Consider the following 18,737-nt stretch of genomic DNA (forward strand, 5'->3'; position numbering starts at 1 on the left):
GCATCGAATAGCATGAGTGCACGTTAACGGGGTGGGGGGAGCGGTGTGGAAGTCATGTACGAACATTTCTTCACTAGACTTCAAAGGGAGGTAAGAAGCTAGCTGAAAGAGGATTTGTGCCCATTAATAGGGTTCTCCGGAGAAGTTGTAAAGCCTCTGGGTTCCTAACTCTCCCCTTCAATCTAAAAGACGGGGAGAAAATCAGAACCGTACGTCTGCGATTCTCTATAGTGCGAGCCACTTCCAAGTACAACATCGTACTTGGAAGGCCTGGAATGAGGGCTCTTAGAGCTATAGCCTCCACGACACACAATTGCATAAAATTTACTACTCCAAGGGGGATAGCTACCATCTGTTCGTAGACTGAGATAGTAGCTAGTGTGGGGACAGGAGATAGACCTAAGAAGGGACAAAAGGGTAGAGGAATGGGTTCTTAATGGGGAGTATCCGAAGTAGACAGTATATATAGAGATCCAGCTGTCCGACAAAGGGAAGGTGGGGCTAAAAGAGTTGTTGCTAAGAAACACTGATGTATTTGCATGGAAATATGAAGACATGATGGGAATACCCAGGGACCAAGTACATCATAGTCTTAAGGAGTTCCATTGGATGGAACCCGTCAAGCAAAAGAAGAAGACCCTAGGACCCGAGAAAAGTCAAGCTATCCTGGAGGAAACTTGGCAACTGTTACAAGTTGAATAATACGGGAGGTGAGATATCCTCAATGGATATCAAACCCTGTAATGATAGCCAAGTCAGATCACAGCTGGCGTATGTGTATTGACTTCAAGGACTTGAACAAGGCGTGCCCTAAGGACTCTTACCTTTTACCGGATGTAGAAAAGAAAAATGAGTCTTTGGTTCAGTTTACCCTAAGGTGTTTCTAGATGCATATAAGGGGAATCATTAGGTGCAGATGAATCCCAAAAATGAAGAGAAGACGGCTTTTTTACTATCGAAGGGACCTTTGGTTACACAAAGATGCCTTTCGGACTAAAAAACACTAGGGCACCCACCAATGGTTCATGGATGAGTTGTTCGAGGACCAAAAGGGAAGGAATGTGGAAATTTATGTTGAAAATTTGGTGGTTAAAAGTGAAGATGAAGAAGGGATGCTGAATGACATCAAGGAGATGTTTCAAACTTTAAACAGGGCCAACCTGAAACTGAACCAGGGGAAGTGCTCCTTTGGGTTGATGAAGGAAAGTTCCTAGGGGTATTAGTAATGAAAGAGGTGATTAAGGCTAATCCAGAGAAAGTAGAGGCCTTATTTCAAATGAAGCCCCAAAAAAAACATCAAGGAGGTGCAGAGGCTAAACGGGAGACTGGTAGCCCTTAATCTATTCCTTTCCAAATAGCAGAGAGGACCCTCCCGTTCATGGTAGTATCAAGAAGAAGCACTAAGAAAAGCAAGTTCTGCTGTGATAAGGAAGCTAACAAAGCCTTTCAGGATTTAAAGGCACACCTGTGCGAGCTCCCCACCATTGTAACCCCCAACCCAAAGAGGTGCTCATTTTGTTTCTCTCTCATATAGATAAGACCATTAGTTCCGTCTTGATGGTCAAAAGGGGGGAAGACCAGATACCCATTTATTTCGTCAGTCGCACATTGAAGGGGCTAGAAGAAAGATAACTCCCGATGGAAAAATTGGTTTTTGCTTTGATCTATACTACCAGAAAGTTACGGCGATACTTCCAAGCGCATGTCTTACATGTCCTAACTGATAAGCCCCTGCAACAGATATTATCGAAACCAGAGGTATCAGGTAGGTTGGCCAAGTGGGCAATCAAGCTAGGAGACCATACCATCAAGTACAAGACTCGAATCGCCTTCAAGGGGCAAGTTATGGCTGATTTCTTAACAGAATCCATGACTAAAGAAGAGAACCGGGAAAAAGAGCCAGAAAAAGTAACTCCTCGGGGGACGAGTAATAGGAACCCCTTTGGAACTTGTACACCGACGGGGCCTCCAACGAAGAAGGAAGTGGAGCGGGGCTTATTTTGGTCAGTCCCGAAGGTATTGAGCTCACTTATGCAGTACCATTAGACTTCCCCAGCACCAGTAATGAGGCAGAGTATGAGGCGTTGTTAGCTGGGCTAAGAATGGCACAAAGGGTGAAAGCGAAAAGGATCAAAGCTCATGTTGATTCATTGTTAGCAACAAATCAAGTCAAAGGGGATTATGAGGCCAAAGATCCCAAGATGGTGTAGTACATACGAAAGACACAAGAACTATTGCAAAACTTCGAGAAATCAGAAGTGATGAACATTCGCAGGAGCCTCAACAAAAAAGCAGATTCCCTAAGCAAAGTGGCTGCCATGGCCTTCGACCACCTAGATAAGGAGGTAAAAGTAGAAATTCTCCAGCACCCGTCGATAATGGAAACCACGGCTACCAACATAGAGGTCTCAGAAGGCAATTGGATGACCCCTTTCCTCCTGTACCTATAGAAAGGGGTGGTTGCGGACGATAAGCACGAAGCACGAAGGTTAAAGATCCGAGCTTTACAATATGAAATCATTAATGGGGCTTTAAATTGAAGGTCCTATTGAGGATCTTCCCTCAGATGCATTGACTTGACAGAGGCTGAGTAGGTAGTTCGGGAGATACATGAAGGAATATGTGGGATGCACATGGGGGAAAGATGGTAGCAGCTCGGGCCATGAGAGTGGGGTATTATTGGCCAGCCATGTGCTTGAGCTCTTTGAAATAAATATAAAAATGTGACCATTGTCAGACACATGCTCCGGTTATGCGAAAGCCCAAGTCAAACTTGATCCCGGTAAGCTCTTCTTGGTCGTTCCCGAAATGGGGGATAAACATAGTGGGCCCTTTCCCTGAGGGGGCAGAAAAGGCCAGGGTTTTGGTAGTTGCAATAGACTATTTAACCAAGTGGGTGGATGCACTTGGTAAAATAGTATCGTTAGGAACACTACATCACCCAGTCAGGAAAGGTTCCAACAACATTCAACAAGACTTTGTGGATACTAAGTGCAAAAATAGCATTTGAAAAAGTCTTCATCACCTCCATACTCCAAAGTCTCTAGTTTTATGCTTTAATACTTATAAAGTGAAATGGAAAACTGAGATTGGCGATCCAGTGGTAAAGATAAAGTCTCTTAGTCACCTTAAGGTTCTGAGTTAGAATTCCAAGAATTAAAAGTAATCGTCGTTCAAAAGAAAGAACCTGGTTTTATAATTAAACCAGAAATAAGATAAAATATCATTAACCTTGTCTCACAACCTTAGGGGGCTGAACACTTGTATCCAGTTCCGAATACGAATAAGTGCCATGTGTGGCTATTTTAATATTTTATGTATCTTGATTGGTAATAAAGTAACTGTACTAAAGAAATATATCCAATAATAATATGTTAAGATTTTGTGTTTATAGATGTTTGTTTGGTTTAGTGTTTATAGATGTTTGTCTGTTTTAGGGTCGAACAATTGAAACAATAGTTGTATTACCGGAGATGAACTTACTAGACTTAAATCACACATGAAAGTCATATGTTGAGGCTGCTGGACTTTCTAGTTTGTATTCTGTGTTGTCGTGAACGTAGAACCGAAGTGGAGGACTATGAGTAGTATATGCACCTACAAACGTACTCAGTTAGCTGTCACATCATATGTTATCTTTAGTTGGAAAACCTGTGTACTAGTGCACGAGTCTCAATTTAGTTATAACGTATATGGAAATTACTTTATAGTTACATGAAACCTATACAAGTATTGTCTGACAGTATTACCTTTTGTAGTCAAATAAAAAACTAACACCAGAAACTTAAAAAACCCGAACTCTTCTGGCTGCCCAACCTGCAGTCCCATAGTTTTCTCTTGGTTTTCTTTCAGTGATCCTAACAACCCATCTGGGCCTTCCACAATAAAACATAAGCCATCCGATACCCGACCCGATTAACATCCCAAATCCATATCCCATAACAACAGATTCCCAAGAAAGCCCGTTAAGAAAACTCGAATCTTCCTCTTCTTCAAGTGTTGGAGTTGATGGCCCGTTATCATCTTCACAGCCCGTTATCAACGGAAATCCACATAATCCACCGTTCCCTTGATATGAATCATTTCCAAACGTATTAAACTGTCCACCTCGCGGTATGGGTCCATGAAGCCGATTATTAGAGAAATTTACAACCGCAAGGAATGTCAAACTTGCTAACTGTCCAGGAATCTCGCCGGTCAACTTATTAGAAGAAAGATCTAAAGATTCAAGATATGCGAGATTCCTCAAGTGTGTCGGGATCTCACCGATGAGACTATTATGTGATAGATTAAAAAACCAAAGCGACCTCAGCTCTCCAATCGTGTCGGGAATCTCCCCTTGGAAGTTATTAACCGGAAGGTCTATAGTTGTGTAGACGATTAATATCCTCTGTAGCTCCAAGCTCCACCCTTTGATCACTAGGCTTACTGTGTCATCATACATGAAATGTCTATCCATGTAGAAATCAGCCGAAGCCCTGAAACGTCTATCCATGTAAAGATCTTCTGATGCAGAGCTATTAATGCTCATCATTGCTTTAAAGTTCTTGATGTAATTTGCTGGCAAACGGCCTGTTAGTCCATTGCTAGATAGATCAAGAATCCGCAGCTTTGGAAAGGGCTTTTTGTGTTGGTTGTGTGCAATGGACCATTGAGTTTATTACCACGCAAGACTAGAACTTGCAACTCGGGAATTGTATCAATCCAGTGTGGGAATCCGCCGGTCAGCATATTGTTCCCAAAACCTAGAACTTCAAGTTTCCTGCAATTGATCAAAATCCTGGGAATCGAACCTTCTAGTCGATTCCCGTTCATGTTTATGTTCCTTAAATCATTATTCTTCTTCAAGAATGTTGCGGGAATGCTTCCATGGAACCGGTTCAACCGCAAGTCCAACACTTTGAGCGTCGGGCTGAAATGACTCACGCATTGTGGAATCAGGCCAACAAACTAGTTAGTCCCAAGGTCAAGACTCTCCAAGTATCTCAACTTGCAGATTGATTCAGGGAGCGAGCCAGATAGCGAATTATTACTCAAAGTCAAGTATCTTAATCTTTCACACTTGGTTACAGTTTCAGGAAAATAACCTGAAAGTTCATTGTCATGAAGCACAAACTGCTCCAAGTTTCTAAGCTTACCAACCGAATTTGGGATCGAACCCGTTAGCCCATTTTTGAGCAAGAGAAACTCAACTAGAGACTTCAGGTTTCCCAACTCTTCAGGAATAGAACCGTTAAACTGGTTATCATTAAGGTACAACTTCTCTAGTTTGGTTAGATTCCCAACTGAAACCGGGATCTGACTACTTAGCTCATTGTGAGCGAATGATAACTTAATCAGAACCTTTAGTTTTCCAAGTTCTTGTGGAATAACACCCAAAAGAAAGTTATTATGAACATCTAATATCTTTAACCTGCTCAGGTTCCCGAGTGAGCCCGGGATGGAACCCGTGAGCAGATTATGGCCCAACTGTATAATAATCAATTCATTCATGTTTCCTAGTTCGTTAGGAATCCATCCCGAAAGTTTGTTCATGTATAAAGATAAAACCCTTAACGAACCCAAGTTTCCTAACGATGGTGGGATCGAGCCTGTTAGATTGTTCAGGAACAAATGCAATTCAGAAAGTTTACTAAGGTTTCCTAGGCTAGACGGGATTGAGCCCGTTAGAAAGTTGAAAGAGATATTGACCATCATTAGATTGCCTAGATTTCCTAAAGAAACAGGAATACGACCTTCTAGATTGTTATTACGCAACAAAAGAGTTTGGAGACCCGTTAACATTCCTATCTCTTGTGGAATCGTTCCAGAGAAATGATTGCGCGACAGATCAAGGAACACGAGGTTAGAAAGGTACTGGATTTCAACTGGGATGGGCCCAGAAAAATTGTTTATTTTAAGGTCTAGATGTGTTAGACTAGTGAAAGATGAAAACGCGAACTTTTGAAGTGTACCGTTTAATCTAGAACTAGAAATGAGTTTGATTATGGTTCCTAGATCATTGCAATGAACACCGTACCAGGCGCATGGTGCGATGGTTGTGTTTCGGTTTCTAAGTGACCATGAGGATAATAATGGGTTGTGTTGGTTTATGAGGCTGGTTTTCCATTTGAGCAGAGAATCAGCTTCTGGTATTGAAGCAAGAGTGTGAATTGTTGAATATATATTTAGTGTAAAGAGAATAAGGAGTAACTTCATTGGTGTTTTGATGTTGAATAGAATATGGTTTAAAGCTAGTTCAGTAATATATATATATGCACACACACAGGTAACATATTTCAAATTTGTTCATTCCTTGTGGCTTCTTGGAAATTATGTATCAAGACATTATATGAAAATGAGACTTGACTTGCCTTCCATCCACAGTCAAGTCAATACAATGTGTCAAAAACGTGTTGGTGAAATTTGAGACGATAGATTCTTATGAATAGTATTTTTACTGTGGACAGAACCTTAAGTCTTAAAAAAAATTATTAATTAATGATGATAAATAAATAATATCTTGTATAAGACCGGACCCGAGCCAAAACAAATTTTTTTCTTCATATCATATGCTACACAGGTTATTCGTTGCCTAATTTGATTCGTTTTGGTGTAGCTGTCGGAACCTAACAAATGTGTGGAGTCATATGCTCACGCCTAAAGAATTTACAGACTAATAAAATATAATGGCTCAAATCGATAGAAAATCGCGAAAAATGTAGTTAAATTTGTCGAAAACCCATGACCTAGTAGTTTAATGATATGTGTTTGCTCCTTCAAATGTGAAATGATGGGTTCAAATCCTTACAAGTGCAAAAGCTTTTGAGGATTTCAAGTGAAATTTTTGCTTTTCATAAAAAAATGTCGAAAACAAAACGGAACCATTTAAAACTAAACCAAATTACATATATTTGAAATTCGGGTTTTGAAATCTGAATTTCATTCATACTATATAAACTGAATATCAAATACTGGTTTCGACCGAAATAAACAGTTTACCGAATTAGTTAACACTTGGTTAAACAAACAAAAAACCGAACCTAATAACACCAGCTAGTTATTATTCGGAATACCTAAGGATTTTTGGTATGGTGGTATCAGCGAGTTAGATAAAGCTCTACCTTTCTAAATCTGATGGTTCAAATCCCATGAGTGACAAAAAAAAAATTGTTCTTAAAAAATTAATTCATCTACTATTAAAGACTTATTTACATGAGCGCTTTTTCTTGTGAGATAAGTCAAATAGACTTATTTGGCATTCAAGAAGAATTGGAGCGCCTTTGGGTGCTTTTGTTGTCAAACCGATAGAAAATTGGCAAAAATGTAGTTAAGCTTGTCGAAAACCCATGACTTAGTGGTGCAATGGTATAGTGGTTTTCTTCTCTATACGTGAGATCGCGAGTTCAAATTCTTGCCAGTGAAAGGTTTGGAGGATTTTGAGTGAAAATTTTGTTTTTCAAAAAAATTGTCGAAAACTAAATGGAACCGTTAACCACTAAACCAAATTACATATTTGGTATTCGGTTTCGAAAATCCGAATTTGGTTCACACAATATAAACCGAATATCAAATATTGGTTTCGAACGAAATAATCTAGAAAACCGAACTAATTAACACCTAGTTGAACAAACAAAAAACCGAACCAAATGACACTAGCTAGTTATTATATAGAAAACGTAAGGGCTTTTGGTTTGTTGGTATCAATGAGTTAGATAAAGCTCTACGTATTTAAATGTGATGGTTCTAATCCCACCATAAGTGACAAAAAAAATGTTCTTAAAAAAGTGATTCATCTGTTAAAAGACTTGTTTACAATAAGCGTTTTTTTCTTGTGAATTGTGAGACAAGTCAAATAGACAATTTGGCATTCAAATAGACTATTTTGGCCATATGCTTTGTTATAGAGTAAAATTGAAATGATAGATGTCATGTTGCAACTCGTACTGAGCACCTATTGGGTGCGTATGTTGGTCGACTATTTCACTTTAACTGGTTAAATACACAAACCTGAAATAAAATAAAATAAAATATATTGCTAGTGGTGTTTTGAGGGGGTAGGTTTTGGGTGCGTCTGTTGGTTGACTATTTCACTTTAACCTTGTCACAACTTCTGGGGGTGAATGCCTCACTCAAGAATCCCTATGAATTAGTTAGGTTTTTTTAGCAACGGTGGGGGTGTGTTTCGGTTTTTGGGGATTTTTTTTGTTTGTTAGGGTCATGTGAGATTTAAAGATTAAAGAACATAAAATATGCACAATAAGATTAGATGGATGGTTTAAGATTGAGTTCTCAGTTTCTTACTTTTTTCTGAGTTCTTCAATGAACTCACACTCAAGGGTGCTTCATATAAAATACAAATACAAAAAGTTGTTTTCTTTTTTTTTTTATGATGGATTTGGTAATCCGTCAATAAATTTTCCAAAAGTACAAAATTTTTTATTTTTATCTTTTGGATTCTGTCTCAACAACTTTTTGGTGAAATATGTAGGTAATCTATTAGAATGACCTCCATCACAAAAACCCCAGTTTTCTAGCAGTGAAGGTCAAGCATATGTCATTCAGTTTTGACGAGAGCAAATTAAAGGTGCACAAAAAAATTGGTTTTGTACCTGACCCAGTGGAACCGACCCGGAATAGGTTCCGGTTCGTACCTATTGTACCTAATACTCGGTTTGGGTTTTATTACACCCGGAAAACCCTACCCGGGCCTAAATATTACCCAGTTCCTACCCGGTTCGGGTTCCACCCGGTTTCGGTTCGTACCCGGAATAACTGGTTCCACCGGGTTTTTCCGATTAAAGGCTGCTGCTCAAAATATAGCCGGTTCCAATGGTAATATAGCCGTTGGAACTGGTTTTTGAGGTCCTAAACTATATAAAGGGGGTCTTTGATCAATTGTTTTACTAAAAAAAAGCTTCTCGGTTTACACTCGTTTTGACACTCCCGACTCACCTACATACACCTTCAATTTTTTTCACTTCCACCACCACTTGTTATTATGGCAAGCAAAAACAATGGCAAAAGAAAGGCGGCATCTACATCCGTTTTGTTGACTCGATTCGTGTTGAAGATGACCCCAAACTTGTACGGGTCATCCCGCATAACCGCAACGAAGAAGTATGGTGAAATTGGGATTTGGTTGAGTTGATCAATGGGGACCTAAGGCTAGTTGCAAATTTTGTGGCACTTTCTTAGAGCATGATTCGAACTCAACTTTAAAAAAACACATCGAAAAGAAATTTGCAAGGTGTTGAAAGAAGTTCCCGCATCGAACCAAGTCGAATTGGGTCGAGATGTGACAATATTTCATTACAACATGAGCAGTTCACGATAGGATGGCGAAGTTCGTGATTCAACAAGGTTTGCCGTTTAACCACTTTGACAACCCTCAATTGGCGGCCATGATTCGGGAGACTCTTCAACCTCGCTACAGCCTTGTAAGTCGTGCCACCCTTAGACATCATTGTCTAAAGTTGTGGGAACGTGCAAAAAAGATTTAATTGAGTTTTTTGCAACTATACAAACAGGTGTCAATTTCACCAGCGATGTTTGGTCTGCACCACATGGGCTACCGGAATCGTACCTTTGTGTCGCCGCTCATTGGGTCGACTCGGTTTCTTGGCAAATGATGAAACGCACCATCGAGTTTGAAAACTTTTCGTATCCACATAGCACCGAAAAATTGTTTGAAATTGTGGATGTGGTAATAACGACTTTTAACTTGAGGAAAAAATTATTTTCAATGTCGTTTGATGACGCAACAAACATACAAAGGCGGTTGAAAATTTTTATATAAAATATACACCACCTTGCTGTGAAAAGTTTTTTCATGCTCGATGTGTTGCCCACATTATCAATTTGGTTGTTCAAGAAGGTCTTGCCAATGAAACCCGTGGAAGCCGGTTTGAAATACTTTAGACATATGTTACAAGATGTTTTCAAAAGTGGGAAAAGAAGACATCTTGAATACAAAAATTATTGCAAGTCGGTTGAAAGAAAATATTCAGGGCCGAATTGGGACGTTCCAACCCATTGGAACTCAACTTGCCATATGCTCTCGTGTGCTTTTTCCCAACAAGAAACATTACAAGTGTTTCATAAATGTCTTGTGGATCAGCTTGAAGCCGATATGTTTCCCGAAGGTGCTTGGGTAAATATCGGTTATTTCTTAAAGTATCTTGATGTTTTCATAACCGCAACAACTAAATTGTCGGGGTTTAATTATCCTGCTAGTTTTTGGGTGTTGCAAGAATTATACATCTCTTTTAATTCAAAGAGTTTGAGAACAAGAATGATCTTTTCAAGAATATTGTTAATGTAACATTCGTTACTTTTTAAATTGAAAAACCCGAGCCATTTCGAATTTTTCGGTTTTGGTTTATTATATATATAATAATATTATTTAATAATTTTTGTTGCACATATTTACGTGACATTTGTAAATTTTGATTCGTATTTAAATTTGAATTTGTATTCGTTAACCCGACCTGTTGGGTCGTTTCAATGTATTTTTATTACTTCTCATTAATAAATTATTTCCAACGACTGAAGTTCATCGTTCTTTCGTTTTATATTACTTTAGTTCAATTATTAAAACCCCGAGAGTTAATATTCTTTACTTAGTCGATTTCCGAACTACACGGGTTATTTCATAAATACCTAAATATAATATTACAAAGTTAATTTATAACATTTAAATTCATCTCAAAGTTTAAGGGTTGAAATGAGAATATAACTTAAAATCATATTTACAAGGTGAATCAAAGTTGAGGGACTGCTAGTGTAAATTTAGATTCAAAATAATAATATAATAATAATAATAACAAAACCTAGCCGCCACCCCCTCCCCTACCCCGATTTTCTGGCAAAACCTCCGGCCGGCGATGGAACTCTGGCGACCTTAAAAACAAGTCAAAACGCCAACTTTAATATCAATTATCAATCATAACTAGCATTTTACTGACGCGTTGCGCCAGGACAGGTCAGTAAAATGGGAGGTGGTAAACCCAAGCGTTGTCGGTCCAAAACAATGAGGCGGTAAGTCAACACGAATTCGATCGATTTCGATTACGTGTGTTATTGTATCAGAAGTAAAACAAAAAAATAAATAAAAGTTGAGGTGGACCAATGAGGTGGCGTCAGTCGATAAAACTGAATCATTGGTAAACCCGAACGCTCTCAATCCCAGGTATTGAGCCGGTCAGTCTATGCAAATTTGGTCAGTTTTCATCATATTCGTTACGGTGCCGGAACTAAAGAAAAATCGGCATTCAGTCAATTTCGTTACGTATGTGGTGTTATTGGAACTAACAAAACGCGGTGATTTTACACGAATTTGATTGGTTTCTGTCACGATCATACGACATAATAACTAAAACAAAACAATAAAAATTAAGATTACAACCAATAAGGTGGCGTAAAGTGGCCCATCGGGGCTTTGCGGCACCAAAGTTTCATATTGTTATATATAATAATAACATTCTCCACCAACATAAACCAATAATAAATCATATTAACGGGCAATAACAACATATAATGACGACATTTAATCTCCAACGGCCAGAAAACGAGTAAAAACCCATTAACGCTCAATTAAACTCCAACGGCACAAATTTTACTATAAATAGATTAGGATTCATCGTGTTAACTCGCTCATACTAATCAATTAAGCTAAAAATCCCTCAAAACTAATTTCCCGTCCAGACGTCTGATTCCAGCCAAGTCACGTTCAACATCAATCAAGTCCAATTCCAGGTAATTAATATAGGGCTTTTGTTTGTTTATATCGGTTTAACAAGGCCCCTAACTAAAATCGATCGTACATAGAACGAAGTTGGCTAATTGAAATATAGGGTTTACTATGAAGAAGATGAACTGCTAAACCTATTTATATATTTCTGTTTTCATTTCTATAATGAATGATGGCTTAGTGCAGCCGGTTAAGTGATGTTTATATGGGAATGGGTACCCGGGTTCGAAACTCCTGGTCAGTTTATATTTTTTTGGAATATTTTTCAGCTACTACTATTATATATATATATATATGTATATGTATATATATGTATGTATATATAAATGAAATGAAAAGCTAAAAAATGGGATTTATTTCTATTATGAAATATTTATTTCTATTCTGAAATGTTGATGTAGTATGTAGTAAGGATTAACTCAACTGAGTATTCAATCTTTTCTTGTCTAATGAAAGAACTGAGTTTTAGATGTATATAGAGGGAAAGCCGTGTGCAATTGAAAATGCAAGCACGGCTTGGGGAGGGATTTTTACTGATTTAACAAAGAAATTATCTACTCCATCCGACTAGTTCTGGGTATATATATATATATTTATACAGTTAATAAATCAATTAAAAATCATAATAAATTAAATAAAATCATTTTAAATTAAATAAAAATTTTTATAAAATAATTAAATTAAAACTCACCATTTCCCATATAAAAACCGACATCCAAACTCGTTAAACCATTAATTTTCGTTCGTTCGTTAAACTAATTCATTAAACTTTAATTATTTAAGTTTATTATGTTAAACCATTAAAAATTAGTTTTAAATTGTAAACTTTAATCCGTGCCTTGCAAATGTCATAATTATATTATTTACGTTAAGTTATTAATTAAATTATATTAAACCGTTAAATTTATGTTAAAACATAAACTATTATTAAAATAATTAAATGCCTTAAAATTAGTAAAGTTATAATAAAATCATATATTTTCCCATCAAATTATACAAATAATTAACTCTTGTTATTCCGTCAGCTAGCCTTTAAATTTTCGTATGTATTTTATTTATAGTTCGAGATGTTCGGTTGCTTCGATTTCGTTATTGTGCTTTCGGTTTATATTTCAAATTATCTTCGATTTCGAGGTGAGTTTCTCACACCCCCTTTTTAGTGGTTTTATATTTTTGGGGGTAGCATATGTATCTTATTACAAATTCAAAGTATTACGATTTCGCTTACAGACTACAATTCACTATAAGGACTTGTGTGTTACTTGATTACCTGCTCGGATTTACTTGCACGTTGTAGCCTCAAGAAGTATGATCATACTTGCACGTTGTAGCCTCGATTTACTTTGTTATTTCAATTTCATGGTATATAACCGATTTTCCATAAATATAATCGTTTAGTGGAAGTTGGAGACTATGAGCATGTTTATACACATCCTGAGCTTATTTTGGTTACACGAATGGTTTGGTCATATTGTTCTATTTCCGCTCAACGTTTTGTTCAGATCATTTTGTTATTCATAATCCCAATGTTTTACCAATTCGAGATCAATATTTTAATTCGATCTTGAAATTTCAATTTTTTGTTCCCAATGTTTTACCAATTCGAGATCATTATTTTAATTCGATCTCGAAATTTCGATTATTTTGTTCTCAATGTTTACCAATTTGAATCAATGTTTTACTCTGATCTCAAAGTTGTAATTATTTATTTCTATTAATCTCAAATATTGTGTTGATATTCTCTTTATTAAAAATTTTCACTTGTTTAACGAGTCATTACTGAATCTGAACTTACTTGATTCTTTTATTAAAGTTTCGTTATTATTCTCGGACCCAATGCTTATCGACTTACGTGTTTACATTTTGTAGCTCAATGCTACGTTTACTTAACATACAAATTCGATTTGACAAGTCGTTGGGATATGTGAATACTCGAGTTTCAATTTGTTTTCTGTGTTTATATTCGTTGAAATTTATAAAAGTTATTCTAGTACATAAATTGTTGAATTTCAACCCGTTTTCTTAATTTGTAAATTCAATTATTATTATAATTTGAAAAATTCGAAAGGTCATGGTGATACATGAATAGTCGAGTTTCAATTCGTTTTCTTTATTTTTGTATATTCATTATTTCTTATACTTTGAATTGAAAATACGAAAATTCATGGTGATACATGAATAGTCGAGTTTCAATTCGTTTTTTTTTTATTATAGTTTTAATTGAAAATTTGAAAAGTTATGATGGTACATAAACACTCGATTTTCAATTCAATTTCATTATTCATATTAGGTTTGTATTAATTCCATGTTTTTATTTCAAAATTTGATTTGAGAATTTACAAGATCAGTACTGATTCATGAGCACTTCGATTTCGATTCCAAATTTTGTTTCATTTGATTGTACTTATTTATTTATTTCCATATTTATAGATGGATTCCGATTTTAGGAATCTCTCATGTAACGTTTTTTGGTTTTGATATGAATTTCATATTTACGTCCAATGTCACGCGAATTGTTCACACTTCATGTCTTCTCGTCCTTCTCGACGCTGCCCTCGAAACACAAACCACAAAACGACAACCCAAACCATCAAACAATTGACCATCGCAAATCCCGACCATGGCAAACCAAGATTCATTACCAACCACAACAATATATTCAAACCTGTAAGACCCCGAATCCCGGGAATCCCATAGTTGGTATGCATACAAGAAACTTACAAAATACTTAAACTCAAAACAATTCATTTTATTTTGAAAACCAGTTCAGAGTATAAATCAGCGGAAAATCAAAATTATTAAAAACAAGTTCCCAAAGCCGGGAATTATGCCCAAAACCAAATTGAAATGTATTTAGTAAAAATTTAAAAGAACAATGTTCATTAAACTTCCGACTAAATATGTCTTCCACCATCCAAGTAGCCTCGTGCACGTCCAAGCGGTAATGCATCCTCCTCCTAACCTGAAACTCACACTAATATGCACACAAAGTCAGCTTGAGCTGAGTGAGTTCAAGTTTTAATAAATGACATCTATCATAATAATCATTCCAAGAGTTTTAAAATAAAACGGGATGCAACAGTTAGGCCATCATCAACAATAAGTAGTCATACTTATATATATATATATATATTTATATATATATATATATATATACATCCCTATAGATATCATCCAAGTAATAACATCAGGGTCGAGCACACGCACAACCCAAACACGTAACATCTCATCCAACGTATGCAAACACAAAGTAGGCATACGTAAACATCCTTAGTCGATAACGACTAATAAACATCGCCAATTATTGGACATACAATAATACATGTATAAACATACATACAAACATACAATAATATTATTCCAAGGCCTACCCTATACAAGTAAGCCCATACAAAATAATTTAAACAATTCATCCAGCAAAATCACTTAGGTGTGCATGCTAGCCCAAAAACTTAAAAAGAGTAAAAGGGGGCATCAAGAACTCACCTGACACAATGCATGAATTCACCACGAGCTAGAGAACCTCTAGGTATCCCCACAACTCAAACGCCTGTCGATTTACATACAATCATTACTAACGACACCGAAAGGACTCGTTTATCCTACAAGATGTTCTAACATGGTTCGAGTTACCTAAAGCCTCGACCTCATCAAACTCAATCATAACAGCCCCCGGGGCCATACATTTACCGACACGACCCATAGATACTTCCGGGAATAAAGAATTCCGAAATTACCCCCGGAAGCACTAGGTGATACTAACACACGCGTTTAAGAGTTTTTTAGGCAATTAACATCCAACTCAGCCCCGTGTGGACCCAATGTGATAAATTCACATCCAACAAGTCCACACGAAGCTACACGAGTCAAATGGGTCGGTAACTCGCAAGTACAACGCACCAACTATTCAATAAACGCAAATGCGCGTTGTACCCACCTGTTTGAGTAACCGACAACCAATTCAGCCCCAATACTTATAAAAATCATTTTCCAACAGCCCGTACATTAAACCGAAGCTATCCGAAATGAATTGCTCATCACATACTTCATCCCTCGCGTTAAACACAACAAATCACTATTCTAGACAACCGAAAACTAGTTTTCAATCTACAACTAGTTGACCAATCAAACGAACACCAATGGACATGATTTTAAAGTATGTGTAACGCCCGTAAATTTTCGGTTTAAGGATTTAAATCATGTAAAGTATGTATACTTCTCGGGAGTTATCTGGCATCTTTCATTGACCGACCATCTTCCCGGTACGTTAAGTTATCTAACTTTCCCTTCCAAGTTTCCATATCCCTTAAACTTTGAGGGCTAGTGTGTAACATATTGTTATATCATAAAAAAATAAAAATCCTAACCCTAACTCCTTTAGGCGCAGCCGATCGGACCAGAAACCCCCCCCCCCTTGCGAATTTCTTCTGTGCAGCCAAGTTTAAGCCATAAAACTTCAATTCAAGGTTAGTCTAACGTCCATGAAAGTCTTTTTCACCATTAAACACGTTAGGATTGAGTTTTGATGATAACAGTTTGCTGACAGATTCGTATATGTTTATTAAAGGGTCTGTAACGCGATGATAATCCATTTTTTTTGATTGATTCTTCTTTCCATGATGTTCTACTTTGAGTCTAGTTTCCAGAAAGTTATAATATGTAATTTTTGGACGAGATTTGAATGGTTTTTATGAATTTATAAGATCGAGTGTCAAAGCTGATGCGGGATGATGGATTCTGGTCTGTCTTCCCGACATCATAACTCGTTTTAAAAAAGTCCAAATTAGTTGGTTCCACTTCTGAAACTTAGTATTTTGAGTTAAGAATCAAACCCAATTGGAATCGTTTAATTTGGTTTGGTAATAAATTTTATAAAAATAAAACCATTTTGTTGCGCACTGAAATAGCTACACGTACCTTGCTATGTTGGAGGAATTTTTATAATTTTTGTGTCCAATAAAAAAATATAATAAAAATATTTTTATAAACCTAAGACATTTATTAAAGTCTTATAAAAATTTAATAATTTATTTTAAAGGTTATCCTATGTAATTAAATGCATCTTCGCATGCTAAAATCTACACGTTTTACTCGTTATTGATCGATAAGTTCGTTTTAGGCTTAACCGGTGGATGTTCAATTGTGTTCTTGTCGGGGCTGTTTGAAGTGAGTTTTTTCACCACAATCTTCCTAGGTATGTCCCGTATATCATACTTAAAGATCATGTTCATAGGTGTTCGTTAAGTTGATCAACTAATTGTAGTTTGATTGTTATGTTCGGTTGACTAGAATTGTAGTTTGGCGCGTTTAACGCGAGGGTTGAAGTGATTAACGACCAATTCAGCTCGAGGACACTTGTTTTAATGTACGGGCTGTTGAAAAATCATTTTTATAAGTTATGGGGCTGAATTGGTTGTCGGTTACTCCAACGGGTCGGTACAACGCGCAATTTCGTTTATTGAGTAGTTGGTGCATTGTACTTGCGAATTACCGACCCATTTGACTCGTGTAGTGTCTTGTGGACTTGTTGGCTGTGATTTTATCATGTTGGGCCCACACGGGGCTGAGTTGGATGTTAATGGCCTAATCGACTCTTAAACGCGCGTATTAGTATCAACTAGTGCTTTCTAGGGTAATTTGGGAATGCTTTATTCCCGGGAGTATCTAAGGTCGTTTTGGTAAATGTGAGGCCTCGGGGGTTGTTGTGGTTTAGTTTGATGAGGTCGAGGGCTTAGGTAACTCGAGTCATGTTAGAACGTCTCGTAGGATAATCGAGTCCTTTTGATGTCTATTGTAACGATTGTATGTAAACCGACAGGTGTTTGAGTTTTGGGATCACTTAGGGATTTCCTAGCTCAGGGTGAATATATGTCTTGTGTCAGGTGAGTTCATGATGCCCTTTTTAACTCTTTTTAAGTTTTGGGCTAGCATGCACACCTAAACGATTTTTCCTGATGAAACGTTTAAACTATTTTATATAGGCTTGCTAGTATATAGTTGGCCTTGGGATGTTATAGTATGTGTGTGTGTGTGTATAAATTATTGTATGGCCTATCTTTGTCGATGTTGTAGTCGTATCGACTACTGATGTTACGTATGCCTACTTTGTGTTTGCATGTGTTGATGAGATGTTACGTGTTTGGGTTGTACGTTTGCTCGACCCTGATGTTAAGTGTTTGGGTTGTACGTTTGCTCGACGCTGATGTTATTACTTGGACGTTATATATATATATATATATATATATATATATATATATATATATATATATATATATATATATATGGATGCACTTAAAAGGATGTTTATATGTATATGTATATACATATATATGTATGAGAATGATTATTTATCAATGATGATGGCTTAACTGATGTATTCTTTTTACTTTTAAACTTTTGGAATGACTATCATGATTATTATTTACTGATGTTATTTATTTAAAACTTGAACTCACTCAGCTCAAGCTGACTTTGTGTGCATGTTAGTGTGAGTTTCAGGTTAGGAAGAGGATGCCTTATCGTTTGGGCGTGCACGAAGCTACTTGGACGGTGAAGGGCATACGTGGATGGACGATTTTATTATTGAACATTTTATTTTAAAAAGTTTTATAAAATATAATTAAATTGGTTTTGGGCAATATTCCCGGGATTTTGGGAACTTATTTTATTATTTATGTTTTCCGCTCTGAATTGGTTATTTTAATGAAATGAATCATTTTTAAGTTTAAATATTTTTACAAGTGTTTTGAATGATTACCAACTGTGAGGTTCCCGGGGTTCGGGGCCTTACAGTATGTTATACTAGACATACCTAGGAAGATTTTGGTGCGAGAACCTTAGCCAAAACAGTCCCGGAATTGATAAATTGGACAGCCACTCGGTAAGCCTACAACACGTGATTTAACGATCAATAAGCGCGTTAATATGACCAATTAAGGTGTAAAAGACTTGTAGGGACGTGGTACTAACCTTGAATTATGGATTCACACCCGGAATCAAGCTGGAA

The 18,737-nt window shown here is 36.7% G+C and overlaps 1 protein-coding gene and 1 pseudogene across 1 annotated transcript; one reads left to right on the forward strand and one right to left on the reverse strand.

The window, feature by feature from the left end:
• Positions 1 to 1,638: 1,638 nt before the first annotated feature.
• Positions 1,639 to 2,210, forward strand: LOC143583212 (uncharacterized). Its single transcript, XM_077065581.1, has 2 exons — positions 1,639 to 1,951; positions 2,038 to 2,210. The coding sequence occupies exons 1-2, from the start codon at positions 1,639 to 1,641 to the stop codon at positions 2,208 to 2,210; spliced, it is 486 nt and encodes a 161-aa protein (XP_076921696.1).
• A 1,558-nt stretch (positions 2,211 to 3,768) lies between these two features.
• On the reverse strand, positions 3,769 to 6,198 carry LOC143583213 (uncharacterized; annotated as a pseudogene).
• Between the last annotated feature and the right edge of the window lie 12,539 nt (positions 6,199 to 18,737).

The sequence above is a fragment of the Bidens hawaiensis genome, unplaced genomic scaffold, assembly GCF_021521415.1.
Source record: "Bidens hawaiensis isolate Kalapana, Puna unplaced genomic scaffold, B.hawaiensis_p1.1 tig00032168_1, whole genome shotgun sequence".
In the NCBI taxonomy this organism is placed as follows: Eukaryota; Viridiplantae; Streptophyta; class Magnoliopsida; order Asterales; family Asteraceae; genus Bidens; species Bidens hawaiensis.

Coding starts and splice junctions, on each gene's coding strand:
- LOC143583212 (XM_077065581.1), top strand. CDS start 1,639: ATGGAAAAATTGGTTTTTGCTTTGATCTATACTACCAGAAAGTTACGG. Junction 1,952..2,037: donor TAGGAACCCCTTTGGAACTT/GTACACCGACGG, acceptor TCACTTATGCAG/TACCATTAGACTTCCCCAGC.